Below are 15,818 nucleotides of genomic sequence, written 5' to 3' on the forward strand. Positions count from 1 at the left end.
GGGAATGTGCTTTTGAACTAGGTGGTGAAGTAATTATGTCCAGTGAAGGCTGAGGTGAGAGTGGTGATATATTGCTGTAAAGAGTCTGCATCCGAACAAGTATGTTTGCCTTGAATACCAAGGCTGTATGGGAGGGAATGTTTGACATGGAAAGGATGGCAATCCACCCAATCCGTGCACCCCACCTTTTACCAATCATCCTGGCTGTCCTGTAATTGCTGGCTTCAAAGCACTCACTGAATGAATATTTGCCTTAGTTGATTAGCACCTGCAACCCATAGTACAAAGACTTCCCTCCTGTATCAATGATACTAACCATTTCCTGATCATCTGAAATCTTTGCCTGTCCCACTCCCACCACACACCATACTTGCACCATTCATGCCACCTCCCTCTATACCAGGGGTTCCCAACAAAATTTTCTCGAGGACCCCCTCATTGGTACCTTGTCATATCACAGTATCAAGTACCTAAAAATGCCAAATTAAGAGTCTTTTTATACGTTTTCTATTTTTGATACTTAGAAAAAACATTGACATTTCCATTATTTAAAAAATATTGAGCTTAAAACTTTTTCAATTGAGCCATCATTGATTATTGCTCAAAATATTTGTCTTCAAATCTAGGTGTTTAGTATAACAAACTCCTTAAAAAATTGAGTATGAACTGAAAATTTCAATAAATTAACAGTGGCCGATTGTTGTCTGAAATGCGAGTGTCTGTATAAAGTGACTGTCGGTTGTCAGCTGGAAAGATGCAGCGTGCGCAGTCCAACGGCATACAGCAGAACTATTTGCCTCTATCTAATTCTTGTTTTGTGTTAGTGTGCTAGTGTCAGTTGGCTCTAGGAAGACGCTAGATGCAGAAGTTGGCATTCGCTTGAGCTCTGCTCATGCAGGAAGTGGCCAAAACAAAAAATCTGTTATCATACGAAATATATTTAATATATTCTTTATTCTAATAGCATCTTGCAAACCCCTCTGGCATAGCTCGCGGACCTCTGGGGTCCTAGGACCACCTGTTGGGAACCACTACTCTATACGAACATCCCCGACACACATGGCCTGTCTGCTGCTGGACATTTCTTCAGTCAGCAGCCACCTGATTCCAAAAGTATGACATCCTTCCTACTCATCCAAATCAACATTATACTTACCAACTACTCCTTCACCTTTGAGGGGCAGACATACAAACAGATCAGAGGCATGGTCATGGAAACCAGGATGGCTCCATCCTGTGCCAACCTTTTCATGGATCAGTTGGAGAGGGCTTTCCTGGGATCCATAAGCCTTCAGCCACTGGTTTGTTTTAGATACATTGATGACATCTTTATCATATGGACTGATGGTGAGGCAGACCTGTTAAAATCCTTGGAATCACTAAATACCTTCTCCCAAATAAACTTCACATGGTTCTATCCCAAATCCTGTGCCACTTTACTTGATGTTGATCTCGTCCTCACCAAAGGTCAGCTACACATTTCTATCGACATTAAACCTATACTAACAACAACAGTACTTATATTTTGACAGTCGCCATCCTTTCCATGTCATACGTTCTTTTCCATACAACCTTGGCATTCAAGACAAACATATTTGTTCAGATGCAGGCTCTGTACAGCAATACACCACCTTTCTCACCTCTACCTTCACTGGATGTGATTATGCCACCAGCCTATTTCAAAAGCAGGTTTCCCCAGCCAAGACATCAAATTCTGGTACTTCTGATCCCTCCAAAGAACAGCTTATCTTTGTCCAAATGTATTAACCAGCTACTTCGACAAGCTCACGATTTCGTAAAATTGTGCCCTGAAATGAGATTCATTCCGTCTTAGAATTTGCCCACCACGCATAGAATAGCTTTTTGTTACTCTCCCAACTTCTTCAGTATCCTTGTCAGACCCTATGCTTCTTCTGCACCCATCTCACTATACTATGAGTCCTATCCCTGTGACTGTCCCTGCTGCAAGACTTGTCCTATGCACTCCCCCACCACCACTTATAACAGCCCTGTAACTGGCGAAATGTATGCAATCAAAGGGAGAGCCACATGTGAAAAGACGCATCGTATACCATCTGTTCTGTAAACACTGTCCAGCCTTTTACATCAGTGTGACTACCACCAAATTACCAATTAGGATGAATGGGTATAGGCAGAGGGTGTATACTACCAACACGCAATATCCTGTCGCAGAGCATGCTCTACAACATGACAGTCATGACCTTGGAGCCTGTTTCACGCATGCACCATCTGCATTATTCTCCCAGAAATGTTTCTCAGAACTCTGTGATGGTAACTAGCTCTACAACATGTCCATGGTTCTCACTGACCATCTGTTCTTAATTTATGTTAATGTCTTCCATCTCAGCATATCTTCACAGTAACTACCCCTGTCTTCACTTCATTTTAGTTTTCTGCACCTTTCATTGTCTTACCATCTATTTTTCACTGCCCCCTCCCACCTGTGTTACATACAATGCATTAACTATTAACTCGTGCACGATGTTCAAGCAGTAATCTCTGTCTTGCATATTACCTTCTCTTCCACCTTCAAGATGTTGGACTTCCGTATCTCATCCGATGCAGTCCCCAACAATCAGTCTTTCCTTCTCATCCCGTCCGGTAAGTCTCCCCTGACCTGTGATTTTGGGTGACTTGCCCAAAATCTACCACTTCTCCTAGACATCTCCAGTCCTTTTCCTTCACCCCTCTTCATTCCCCTTCATCCCTACTGCCTGAAGGAGGAGCCACTGGCTCCGAAAGCTTGTTTAATTGTAACCTTCTTGTGTTCTGCCACCACCTGGTGAGTAGATTTTTTATCTATCCAATTAAATTATTTAATGTGTCATTTTGTAATAAATTAGGCATATTAACTGTACATGCATTTATAAAATGAAGTCTGCCAAATGTTGTGCATTGTACAGTTTGAGTTGTGAAAGGCTATTGATAGACTTTGTAAGGTAAAGTGGAAGTATCCAAGATTAGGAAATAGTTTAACTCTTAAGAGTGCTGTGAACGAGTTAACTCGACACGCCCTGCCGCTCCCCAGTGCTGAGAACATGTTTAAATGCAGACTCTGGGTTTTCCTTAAGCACTGTGGACGTCTACTCTTAAATTGTGAATAAAATTTTGATAGCTTGTCTATATTTCTTACACAGCAGGTGTATGAGCTAAAGTCAGGAGTACACAAAGTTTATGAAATGCATTTTTAGCTCTACAAACCTTTAAATATTTAGTGCAATGCTTTACTTAATTTGAAGAAATTCAGTTGAACAAGATTAAGATGTGCAGACATCAGATTTTTTCACCAAATAGTTTTCTTAAAATAGGATAAGTATTTCCTAACAGCCAGAATGCCGTCTCGCAGCGCAGGTAGCAGCATTAAGTAAGCAGCATAGCACTCAGCAGCATAGCACTCAGCAGTGCAGGGAACACGTCTGTAGCTGTTAAAGTGTTAATGTCGACAGAAAATAATTTATTAGTCATGTCTTTCCTTTCTAGTTATTGTTCTTAAAGAAAATCTGATATTGTTGCACAGTGATGTAAGCTATTTCAAATGAATGTCGTTTTCAATAAAGTGTCAACCGAGGATAGTGTATGTAACAACTGAAGTATGTTTGAAGTATGTTTGTCAGAATAAATTGGCTGTGCAGTATTGGCCATAAGAGTAGATGCCACTAGACAACTGTGCACGAGTGCCTGTATACCCGCATCCAGTGTGTCCATTCTATGGAAGCCACCTCTAGTCATAGATGGAATAATGCACTAAAAAGTGGCAGGAAATAATAGTGGGTACAGTGAAAGCTATGACAGATCCTGATCAGTGAGTGCTCTTTTTGTTCTAATAATTTAGCACAGATACAAATTGTAATAGGTAAAACTTAATTGCAAGGAATAAGAATCATTCCTACATCGTTCATACAGCAAATATGTTTTCTCCTAAAGATTAACATACCAGAGTATCATCAGCACTATATTCCAGAATACACAGAAGAGTCACTTACAGTAGTAACTTTAGCCATGTACTTGACCTCTGCCGTATAGATAATGAAGTGTTGTCAAGAGGTCACATTGTGCATTTACTAAAAAGTTTAGACCATAGTGAGAAATATTTAACAAAATGAATGTTATTTGTTTCTTTCTTTCTTCCCGGAGGTAAAGCAAAGGCTCGGCATCCCAAAAAGTTGAGAAGAAAACTCACAAGAGTTGGAAAGCAGCAGCCGCCACCACCACAGCAGATAGTAAATATTCCGCCTCCGAGAGCCCAGACGAAACGAGGAGCTAGAGGCCGGGTGAAGAAAGGGAAATCCAAGAAGGCAATAAAAATAAATGGGCTCGACTTGTTACACAGTCAGACATTACTCAGTACGTCACCACAGGGTAAGTCCTCAGTGAATGAATGATGAACAGCCATTAGTGACTGGTAAAAACTAAGAGTTTGCAAAAAAATACAGAAAAACAATTGAGAAAAATAGTTCTATTTACTCTATGTAATTTCATATTGTGATATATTAATGTGTATAAATAGATGAACGAAAGCAGCTACAGTGAAAAGTTTCCCCTAGGTCAGAGGTGGGCAACAGTTTCAGTATGAAGGCCTTTTTGGGAAGAGGTTTTAAAATGATTGCATACATTAGTTAACTTTGCATTTTAAGTAAGGTAGAACTTGTTGCGTAAAAATTGTTACTGTCTTGGTGGACTGCATAAACGGCCATTTGTGGACCACACCTGTGGGCCGCTCTTTGCCCACACTGGCCCTAGGTCAGTACTAAATGAGAAGTATTTCTCTCTGTCTGCTTCAAAATGCACTGAAGAACTTTAACTGTAGTGTCAAATTCGAGAGAAGGGTTTCTGCATCTCAAGGTTCTTACAGATATTGTGCTTTGTGTATTCTTAATTTACCACTGATCTTTGGTTGTAACATAATACAAAAAATGGTTTGACAGCTATTGGCAAGAAGTTGCCCCCAGCTCCAGGTTGCGTGGATCAACAGCTCACCAGTCTTTCCTTGAACACAAGCAGTGTTCATGAAGAGCTTGACATTCCCCCAGCACCTGCTGAGACACCTTATGCTCTGCAAATTCTATTGGACCTCTATCGTGCCCAGTTCCTGCAGATGGTGGACATGATGAAGAATCCTGCTTTCCGTGATAGTGTTGAACTTCAAATTGAAACTGAAAAGGTACATTTAGTTAATTTTGTTTTAAATAAGTGTTAAAATTATTGTCAGCCATTAACTTTCGAACTTACAGAAATGAAAAGTCCTTGCTGTGATATAAATTGTAAAACTAAAAACAAAACTTTGCCATATAGCTTAAGTTTCAAATGGATGATTAGCATGGAAATGAGCCAGAAAACATAGCTAGTGCCTGCCGACCACTTAATTTTTACTCCCTTTTGTTATGTAATTTTCATACACACCAATCTTTGAAATGAAATTACTTCTTGTCACAGTTAAGTTAGTTTTTACTTCAATAGAACTTATTTCTTCTACATGATGACCTCACAGCGCTGCAGATGCAGATGCTTAAATTTGAAGTTTCAAACTTTAATGATGTTTATCATTATCACAAATTAAATGAATTTTGAAATTTTCTGTATTTCTTCAGTGACTATCCATAGTTTATCACTCCATGTGTGGCATATCAGTTGTGTTGTTGCTATTTTGTGTGCTAATGTATTTCCACGTTTTTAAATGTTGAGTAAAGTTGTATCTTGGGACAGCAATTGCCTTTCTGTATTGAAATTATTTATTATCTTGCATTACAGTAACAAATTTATTGATTAGATGAATTTAATGTAAAATAATGGTGTTACAATGCACTGGACTTGCATTTAGGAGGAACAGGGATCAAATCCATGGTTGCACTGAGGTTTAAGTTTTCCTGAAGTACTGGGGGGAAATGCTGAACATATGTGTTTCGTTTGTATCTTAGCATTAAGCCATAAGCTTGCATTTTTTATTTTATTTATTTATTTTTTAAATGGTCCCCATGGTTACTAAACTGCTTAATGCATGAAATTAGTTTTAGAAGCTGTGTATATACAGTGCTTACATGCCACTTGAGGAAATCAGCACAGTGAGCAGTTATGGGGTAGGATGCTCTGTCCTATATTTAACCTCTTCTATAACTTTGAGGTTCGCTGATGACATCGTAATTCTGTCAGAGACAGCAAAGGGCCTGGAAGAGCAGTTGAACAGAATGGACAGTGCCTTGAAAGGAGGATATAAGATGAACATTAAGCAAAACGAGGATAATGGTATGTAGTCGAAGTTAGTAAAGGAGTTTTGCTATTTGGGAAGCAAAATAACTGTTGATCGTCGAAGTAGAGAGGATATAAAGTGTAGGCTGGCAATGGCAAGGAAAACGTTTCTGAAGAAGAGAAATTTGTTAACATTGAGTATAGATTTAAGTGTCAGGAAGTAGTTTTTAAAAGTATTTGTATGGAGTGTAACCATGTATGGAAGTGAAACATGGACGATAAATAGTTTGGACAAGAAGAAAATAGAAGCTTTCAAAATGTGGTGCTACAGAAGTATGCTAAAGATTAGGTGGGTAGATCACATCACTAATGAGGAAGTACTGAATAGAATTGGTGGCACAAATTGACTAGAAGAAGGGATCGGTTGGTAGGACATCTTCTGAAGCATCAAGGGATCACCAATTTAGTATTGGAGGGCAGCGTGGAGGGTAAAAATCGTAGAGGGAGACCAAGAGATGAAAACACTAAATAGATTCAGAAGGATGTAGGTTGCAGTAGGTACTAGGAGATGAAGCAGCTTGCACAGGATAGAGTAGCATGGAGAGCTGCATCAAATCAGTCTCTGGACTGAAGACCACAACAACAATATGAGGTCTTAGGAAAAATTTTGTCTTTCAGAATGGCAGTTTTCATTGTGTAGTGACACTTCACAGATGGTGAATGTAGAGCACTGAACAGTCTTGTATCTTTAAACATCACCACTGGAGTGTAGTGGCAGACGAAGTGATGCAATACTGTAAGAGATGATACTATATTCAGGGTGTATACCACCCGGGACAAACCAGAGATCCTGGAAAAACCTGGGAATTTTTTCATCCAGCAGAAAACCGGGAAAAACCTGGCAATTTTTTAGAATTCTGGGAATTTTTCATTGTTCTAGTTTTCTGTTAAATTTTTGTAATTTTGCCTGGTATGAGCCCATACTCTAACTAAGGAGATTACTGTATCCTGCTACTGCAGAATGATACTTCAACAATAAAACATAAATGAGAGAAAAAAGTGAAAATAACTTAAATTGCAAAGGAAATGCGCCATATGCAACGACGACACACAGTGCTCGTGCAAGCAACTCCCAACAGCAAAATGTGTCACAGGCTTTAGGAAGACTATACAATGCTTCATAACAACAAATTTCCTCTGGTGAGCTTGAAGTCACAACTGTTTACATTGGATTCGTTTTAGTAATTACGAGCGGGCTCATGCGCATGCGCAGTTTATTCGCATTTAAGTAGTAGATTCTCCCATTTCTGGCTACAGGAATGTGGCTGTTGGCTGTGCAAGCATCTAGATGCTACCGGGAAAAGGGGACGCAAAATTCATATTCTTGAGGGAAAACAAAAAAAAAAGACTTGTTTCACATAGCTCCTAGCATCCAGCGCACATTGGTCTATCGATTATTCATATGATTTTGAAACCCATCCCTGTTAGTTTTTGACACATTTCATTGGTTTCTGAATGGGAGTAGAATGAAATTTTCACTCTACAGCGGAGTGTGTGCTGATATGAAACTTCGTGGCAGATTAAAACTGTGTGCCGGCCGAGACTCGAACTCGGGACCTTTGCCTTTCGCGGGCAAGTGCTCTACCACTGATCTACCCAAGCACGACTCACGCCCCGTGCTCACAGCTTTACTTCTGCCAGTACATCGTCTCCTACCTTCCAAACTTTACAGAAGCTCTCCTGCGAACCTTGCAGAACTAGCACTCCTGAAAGAAAGGATATTGCGGAGACATGGCTTAGCCACAGCCTGGGGGTTGTTTCTAGAATGAAATTTTCACTCTGTAGCGGAGTGTGCGCTGATATGAAACTTTCTGGCAGATTAAAACTGTGTGCCGGACCGAGACTCGAACTTGGGACCTTTGCCTTTCGCGGGCAAGTGCTCCATTTCTGGAACTGTGAGTTACCTTTTCTATTTTTACCCTGTATGTTTGTGACGGAGCTACACTCACTTGTAAACAATCCATAGGTCTGAATAAATGTTCATGTGTCTGTTTCTCCGAGTGCATAACTCCAGAGAGAATATGCTTCTGCTATAGATAAAAAAAACTGTGATGGACAAGTTTTCGTAAAGTGCATAAAATTACTCTACAAAATAAACAGCAGCAATGCCAATATTGTATTAGGTACCAAAAGCTGGTTGAAACCAGACACAAAAAGCAGTGAAATTTTGAACGCTGATTGGACAATGCTTAGGAAGGATAGGACTGATGCTATGGGAGGTGGTGTGTTCATTGCAGATAAAAGCTGTTTAAATGCAGTTGAGATCGATACTGGGTTGCTCTGTGAAATTGTCTGGATAAAGCTGTCAATCAGACAAGGATTGACCATTGTATTAAGATGTTTTTATAGACCACCAGCATCTGCAGCAAACGTCGCAGAACGTTTCAGGGAAAGTCTTGAGTGCATAGGAAATAAATATCCAAATTATCCATTAGTTATAGGTGGAGACTTTAATCTGGCATCCATTGACTGGGAAAATTACACGTTTATCACGGGGGGCAGAAGCAAAGATTTGTGTGAAGTTATTGTAGGAGCGCTCTCAACGTACAACCTTGAGCAATTGGTTAGAAAACCAACTCGAGATGGGAACATATTAGATATCTTGGCGACAAACAGACCTGATCTTTTTGAGGAAGTTAATCTAGAAGAAGGTATTAGTGACCATACTGTTGTTGTGGCTTCTATGTCAGTGGAAGTTGCAAAAAAAAACAAAAGAAACAGCAGAGAGTTTTCTTTTTTGGAAAACAAATAAAATTAATGAATATCTTCATAGTCAGCTCCAAGCATTCACCATGGGACACAAAAATATTGAGCATCTTTGATTGGAATTTAAAGGTATTGTCCACCATGTGCTAGAGAAATTATGTACGTAACAAAAATATAGGGGCTGGAAAGGATCCATCTTGATACAACAAACATATTAGGAAGTTGCTGAGAAAGCAGAGAATTTTGCACAATCATTTTAAACGTAGTCCCTTCCCTGCTGTCAAACAGAAATTATGCAAAATGAAAGCAGCTGTCAGAAGGACAATGAGAGATTCTTTTAATGAATTTGAAAGCAATATTTTATCTGCAGATTCTAAAAATAACACACAAAGTTTTGGTCGTACGTGAAATGTATGAACACTACAAATAATTCAATACCTTCTCTTGCTGACTGTACAGGTAATATAACCGACGATGATAAACAGAAGGCTGAAATTGTAAACATAGCTTTCAAAAACTCGTTTACGGTAGAGGACTGCAGCACCATTCCCCCTTTCAATTATCGAACAAACACAAGGATGGCTGACATAGTGTTCAGTGTATCTGGGACTGTAAAACAGTTCAGATCCTTAGACACCAGGAAGGCATCTGGCCCAGACGGTATCCCCATAAAATTATATGTTGACTATGCTACAAATATAGCACCATTATTATCCATGTAACTTCTAATCCATCTTGATTGCAAAATGTTTATTCATATGACTGGTTTCGGTTCGTTAGAACAGTCTTCAGAGCTGATATTTCCATCCGTACTGTGGAACAACTATTAGCAAGATGGAGTGTATGCTGTGGACTGACATTAGTGTTCCTGCCCACCTCCAAAATAAGAAATATATTACGCTCTATTAAAGACATCATAGGTTGCAAGAGCTCCTGGCTTGTATGGTGTCCCTTGTGAATGTGGTAGTATTTACATAGGTCAAACCATTCGTCCTGTTGCTGAGCGTTGTGCAGAGCATTCACGGCACATCAAACTAAGGGAACTTGAGGCATGAGCCGTGGCTGAACATTGCCTAGAAAATGGGCATAAAATGCAATTTGGGAAAAAAAAGTTTTGGCTCAAACAGCATCATATTGGGATTCTGTTCTGAAGAAGCAGCCGAAATTAGAATAAACAGCGTGAACTTTATCAGAGATCGGGGGTGCACTTTCAGTAGGGGATGGGGGCAGGCTTTGGACATCAAGCAAAAGCAAACACAAACGCAGAGACTCGATGTCTATAGGGACGTGGGACTGGTAGTTTCAAGTGTGGTACCGTCTGACCTCGCTGTGTGACATCACTCGTTCTCGTGGTGGGGCGGAGCCACTAGAACCTGCCCAACTGCCTACCACACGTGTGTCACTCTGCCTCTCTCTGTTACATCTGTATAAGCAGAACAGTGTGCCAGCCCTGCAGCCAGTGATTTAAACTCCTGATGATGCTGGAGGAGACAGTTGTCTAAAGCTCAAGTGTTTTATTTGAAACGACATAGCTTGTAAGCCGATAAGGTTTTTTGGAAGCATACCGCCGCGAAAGACTGAGATGGCACATTAGTATGAACTGGGTGCTTTGTGTTCAACACTTTTGTTGGGTCAAATAGTTTTTTAAGTAACTAAATCAAAGTGTACACTTACAAAATATTGTCACCAGCTACTGTGACTTTAAGTATGTCATTAGAAGTTTCAATTTTTATTATAATTTTCTCATTTCTACTTGTAGGAACGTAACTTAAAGTTAATGAGCAGAGCTGCCCAATTGGAAAAACAGATCAAGGTTTTGATAGACGATAGTGTGGCGCTGCTGAAAGCACGAATGTGTGAGCTCGGCATAAATGCCAGTTCCCCGGGGGACCTGCTTGCCAAGGCAAAGGAAATTGTCCTGAGGCACAAAGAGCTGCAGGCAAAGGCCTCCAAACTTCAGGCACAGGTAAAGTTTTAGCAGAATTATCACCTGTTACTTTTAGTTTTACAATTATTGTGATGCTTTAGTTCAGTGACGTGTTTTGCAAATGACAAAATTGTATTTTCACGTAATCAAATATTCTTATACTACATGATTAGTTTTTTCTTTTTTCAAGTGGCACAAATAAGAGTAACGGCACAAATAAAATAAGAGTAAATTAAAACTTTGTGCAGCCAAAGAGGATATATCACATTTTCATTTACCCAGATAGCGGCGTCTACTGAATCTGGCACGAACCAAGTGTTGAAGGATCTTTCTTTATGTGGAGTTAATGGTGTGCGTTAATTAATATTTGCAGATGCCAAACTGCTGAGAAATATATGGCCCAATGGTAATCCATTCCACTAATGAAACCTTTATATTTTGAGAAGTGGAGGAGGACAAGCCTTCATAATATTTTCTTCTGTTTCTCAAGTTTGACACACACACACACACACACACACACACACACACACACACACACACAGTGTGGGATCTTGCCCCAGTTTCGTAATTTCGGTTCCCCACATTACTTACAACAAATTTTGGTTTTATGTCTTTCAAAACAACACTATAAATTTCCTTCCATAAACTTATCCTATCGAAGCTCGTATCCAGTGGCTGATAACATTGTCGTCAGTGGGATGTCAGACCTAATTCTTCTTCATTTTGCTAAATGAAAATTTAAGGTTTAGATGACTAGTATATTTATTTTACGTATTGGCAAACAACAGAAGTAATATTGACATTTTGATCAGCAAATTTTGAAGGCTGTGAAGTCCTCCTTAAGGTACAGGATGAAAGAACAAAGATTACAAGTTCCCTGTGTTATGATGATACACACATGGAAGAATTTCATTTTTTACAGTACTAACAAGTGTTTAGAAAATTAAGTATTATTATTTTTTATCAGTCTTGGAGGGGAAAAAAAAAGCACTAGTTTGACGAAGAGAATTCCAGTTGGCCCTCTGTCTGTTTACAGTATATTTACTACTGCAACCATTTTTGTATAGTTTGTGATACCGTAGAAAGCAATGTCTTTGAACTGAATCTTCCTGTATGTATTTAGTGACTGTAGTTTTATTTTGTTGAAAATTGCATCTTTTTCAGGTTTCGTCATTGGAACAAGACCAAGCAAAGTACATGAGCATGAGACAGCAAGAAATACTGGAAAAGTATCGTAAAGCTGGAATAATAAATGGTGCTAATCAAGGAAGTATAGATATATCTGTATTAACACAGGATTATATATTAAAGGAAATTTCCGCAACACTGACACACAGGAAGAAGCTACGCACAAAAGTATCGAGATTAGAAACGGAACTGACAGCTCTTCAAAAAGTGAGTGAAGACAGGAAACCTCAGCTGAGTCAGTTCTCATCAGGCTCGAGAATTCAAAACGGTACAGGTGTGTACGACGGTGCGAGCCCTGTGGCAGATGGCACTGCCTCACCCCGCCACTCGCTGCAAGCAACGGCCGTCTTGTCTGCTCACCACGGTCATTCTCCTGTGGCAAAAGCTCAGAGAAAGTCGAGAGAGAATCGTTCCCGCTCTCAAGATTGGCCAGATGTTCCAGATATCGGAAAGATTGAAGAAAATAACCCTGAGATACTGGCTCAGAAGATTTTGGAAACTGGAAGGCAGATAGAGGCTGGAAAGATCAGAGAAGTGCCGAAATTTAACGGAAGTCACATTCCCTCCTTACCCCAACCAGAAATGGGAACCTCAAATGGCGATTTAACTCGTGCCGTAAACAGGTTCAGAGAATACGGTGGCGCTCACGGCTATTCTAAACAGGAATCCCAGGTGGCGACCGCCAGAGGACAGCAGCGCAGCTGTGCGGTGCCGACAGACGCAAAGTCGGCTAAGCAACCGAGGCCTCAGAGTCGTCCCGAGCCGACAGGAGTTTCTGGCGGCCGCGGGCAGGAGCCCCCGAGGGTTGCAAATTTCGAAGACAGGCTGAAGAGTATCATCACCAGTGTTCTGAATGAGGACCAGCAAAATAGACAGCAGCAAACTTCCCACAACCTGCAAGTACCTGCTCCTCCACCTCCGAGTGGTTACTCGCATGTAACTAACGTGACAAATACAGTCGCGAATACGTTTGCCACAAGTGGAAGTTTCTGTACGAGTGGAAACACGAGCTCGCAGGCACTCGCTTGCGGTATCGTGAATAGTGACACTGGAAAGGTTAACCGTGATTTCAAAAAAGGTAGCTACGAAGGGGAGAGACAGTTCCGTAGGGAGTCTAGAGAAAAGTGTGGTAACCCAGGCGGTGCTCATCCGAGAAACGTCGCTGCTCTCCAGCAGCCCGACTACACCCAGGTGTCTCCTGCAAAACTGGCACTGCGGCGACATTTGTCCCAGGAGAAGCTAGCTGCCGCTTCTGCTCAACAGATACAGTCCCTGGGAAGTGGTGAGAAAGGGTTTGTAGCCACCAGAACCATCGGTGACCTCGTTAATGGCGAAATTGAAAGGACATTAGAAATATCTAACCAGAGCATTATAAATGCCGCTGTAGACATGAGCTCTATGGTCGTCGGCACGGCGTCTTCTGCGACGGTGGTGAATCAGAATATACCGAGGCCAGAGAGAGTGAATGTGAGAGTGACACGTGTCGTGGAAGAAAATGTTGTTAGAAGAGACGAAGACAGAGTTAGCACATGTGCCAACAGCTCTGGAAGCGTATCACCCCCTCGGCGCACGCCAGTCTATTCACCCATATCGAGACCTAGCAGTGCCGAAGGTGGTATTATCGTTCCTGGAAATCCGCCGACACCTGTGGGTAATCTGCAGCAACGGGCGCCGTCCTTGGAGGGTCTGGCGTACCCTCAGCACAGACCAAAGTCACCCTTAAATCGACACCCACACCACGGCCTCGCGACACTGGCTCACGTCGCGTACGACCATGTGAATAGTGGCTATGCACCGCAACCGACCTCCGTAGTGCCCCGTAGCTTTTCTCCGAGAACGACTGTCCTCTATCCACTGCCGTCATCTGGTTATCCCCAGAGATCTGCTCCTCACACTGTGTCTTCTGCTTCGTGTCGGTATGCCACATCTTGCACTGAAGCTAGCTTCTCCCCGGTCCAGCTACCTAGAGCTGACATTAAACCGTACCACGAGTCGTACTTCAGTGACACGAAACCGCCCATCATTGTGAGTGCAGCACTGGCTCAACAAGACCACAAGCCACCTGTGTCAGTGCAGTCTGAAGAGGCAGCTACGCCAAAACCGCACTACTCTGGGAGTGTCGACGATGGCTCATTTGCTCCTGTCGAGGGCCTGGCAGCCACACTACGTGCGAGGATACTTGGCGACAGAGAAACTGCTACACCCGAACATGTGCGACGTCCCGATTCCTTGAGTGTCAAGATAGAGGTGGAGGATTCCAGTAAAAGATCGGATTGTATGATGTATGAAAACAGGCAGCAAGTTCAACGAGTAGATGCATTGAAACCTGAACACGAATACGAGCAGGAGAATGAGTTGGAAGAGCAGAGGATTAGTGATCCGAGGTATGTAACAACCTTAAGTTCTGATGAGGCGAAGAAGATGAGAGTGCCTCACTCTAGTACAGCACAGTCGAATACAGCAATAATACAGAATGTTGCTTCCACTGTGGAAGTGAAAACTGAAGTAGTTGAGGGATCGACAAAGCCTCTGTCTGAAACTGAGGAGAGTTTTTTAAAATCGGGCAACATGAACAGCCAATATCACAGTAACAAACGTGCTTCACCAGTTATCCAGGGGCCTGTGCGGCATCACAAGAAACAACACTTATGTACTAACTCTGAAATACCTGCAGAAGGGGACAGTGGCATCTCCTCAGTGTCGAGTATCGGGCCGACTTTGGCAATTAATGCTGCCTCATCTCCTGAACTGAATTCGGGCATATCTACACCCTCCACTCCTTCGACATCTGCAGCAGGAGAACAAGGCTCGGAGAGAAGTAGCAGCAGATTGATAGAGGAGCGTGACGAAGGTTAGTTCTGTCAAGTATTAAGATCTCTTTTTTCATTCTGCTGTTCACTTAACTTTATGAGAAAGTGATTATTTTTCTTCCCATCTTTTTTCAGTGGCTTTGACACACTGTGCGTACCTATGCTGTAACATTTTTCATTTCCGTATCTTACTGAACTTGAAGTAAGATGTTATCTGAAGAGTGTTCATAAAAGAATGTCCCAGTTATAAATTTTAATAGTATGAGCTATAATCATTGTAGAGTGTTGGTTCAAGGTCACACTTAGAGTAATTCAAACATTGTTAGTTGCGTGCATGTGTGAGTACTGCTTTGCCGTTTTCCTGCTTGCAGTGCCACATACACAAAATGGCAACCCCTAAGCATAAAGCATTTTGTACTCTGCAGCTTACTAAGAGTAAAACTGTAATTCTCTCTCTCTCTCTCTCTCTCTCTCTCTCTCTCTCTCTCTCTCTCTCTCTCTCTCTCTCTCTCTGTGTGTGTGTGTGTGTGTGTGTGTGTGTGTGTGTGTGTGTGTGTCCTTCATAGTCATAAGAAGTCTGTTTGGGAAGCAAGTCTTAAACTTCAGTTGCCAAAGACGCCAGTGTGAAACGTCTGTAAATGACATGAAATCACTGCACAATTATGCCATCATTACCCCTACTCAATATAATTTTCAGCCTTGATAACTGTAAAAAAATGTTTTAAATATACATCTTAATGAATTTTGGCATCATCAGACTCTGTCAGATAAACACAACAAATGAGATGTAATATTTCTACCACAAATACAATAGTACATTGTATAGAACAAAACCAACATACCATATTTAAAACCTTGGTACTCGATATCTCATTAATTCATCTTCCATTCGTACCGTTTCTGGTGCTGTTTAGTAAGAAGGA

General features: G+C 41.3%; 1 protein-coding gene across 2 annotated transcripts in view; it reads left to right on the plus strand.

Moving 5' to 3' along the window:
- The window catches only part of LOC126187369 (histone-lysine N-methyltransferase, H3 lysine-79 specific), a 221,937-nt gene that overhangs the window by 160,155 nt on the left and 45,964 nt on the right, over positions 1–15,818 (plus strand). For both annotated transcript variants that reach the window (XR_007537717.1, XM_049928412.1), the window contains exons 11-14: positions 4,156–4,380; positions 4,947–5,182; positions 10,730–10,936; positions 12,062–14,936. Coding sequence is in view for 1 of the 2 variants with exons in the window: in XM_049928412.1 (XP_049784369.1) it covers positions 4,156–4,380; positions 4,947–5,182; positions 10,730–10,936; positions 12,062–14,936 (3,543 nt within the window). In the remaining variant the exon portion in view is untranslated. The remainder of the gene's footprint in view (positions 1–4,155; positions 4,381–4,946; positions 5,183–10,729; positions 10,937–12,061; positions 14,937–15,818) is intronic.

The sequence above is a fragment of the Schistocerca cancellata genome, chromosome 5 (assembly GCF_023864275.1).
Source record: "Schistocerca cancellata isolate TAMUIC-IGC-003103 chromosome 5, iqSchCanc2.1, whole genome shotgun sequence".
NCBI lineage: Eukaryota > Metazoa > Arthropoda > Insecta > Orthoptera > Acrididae > Schistocerca > Schistocerca cancellata.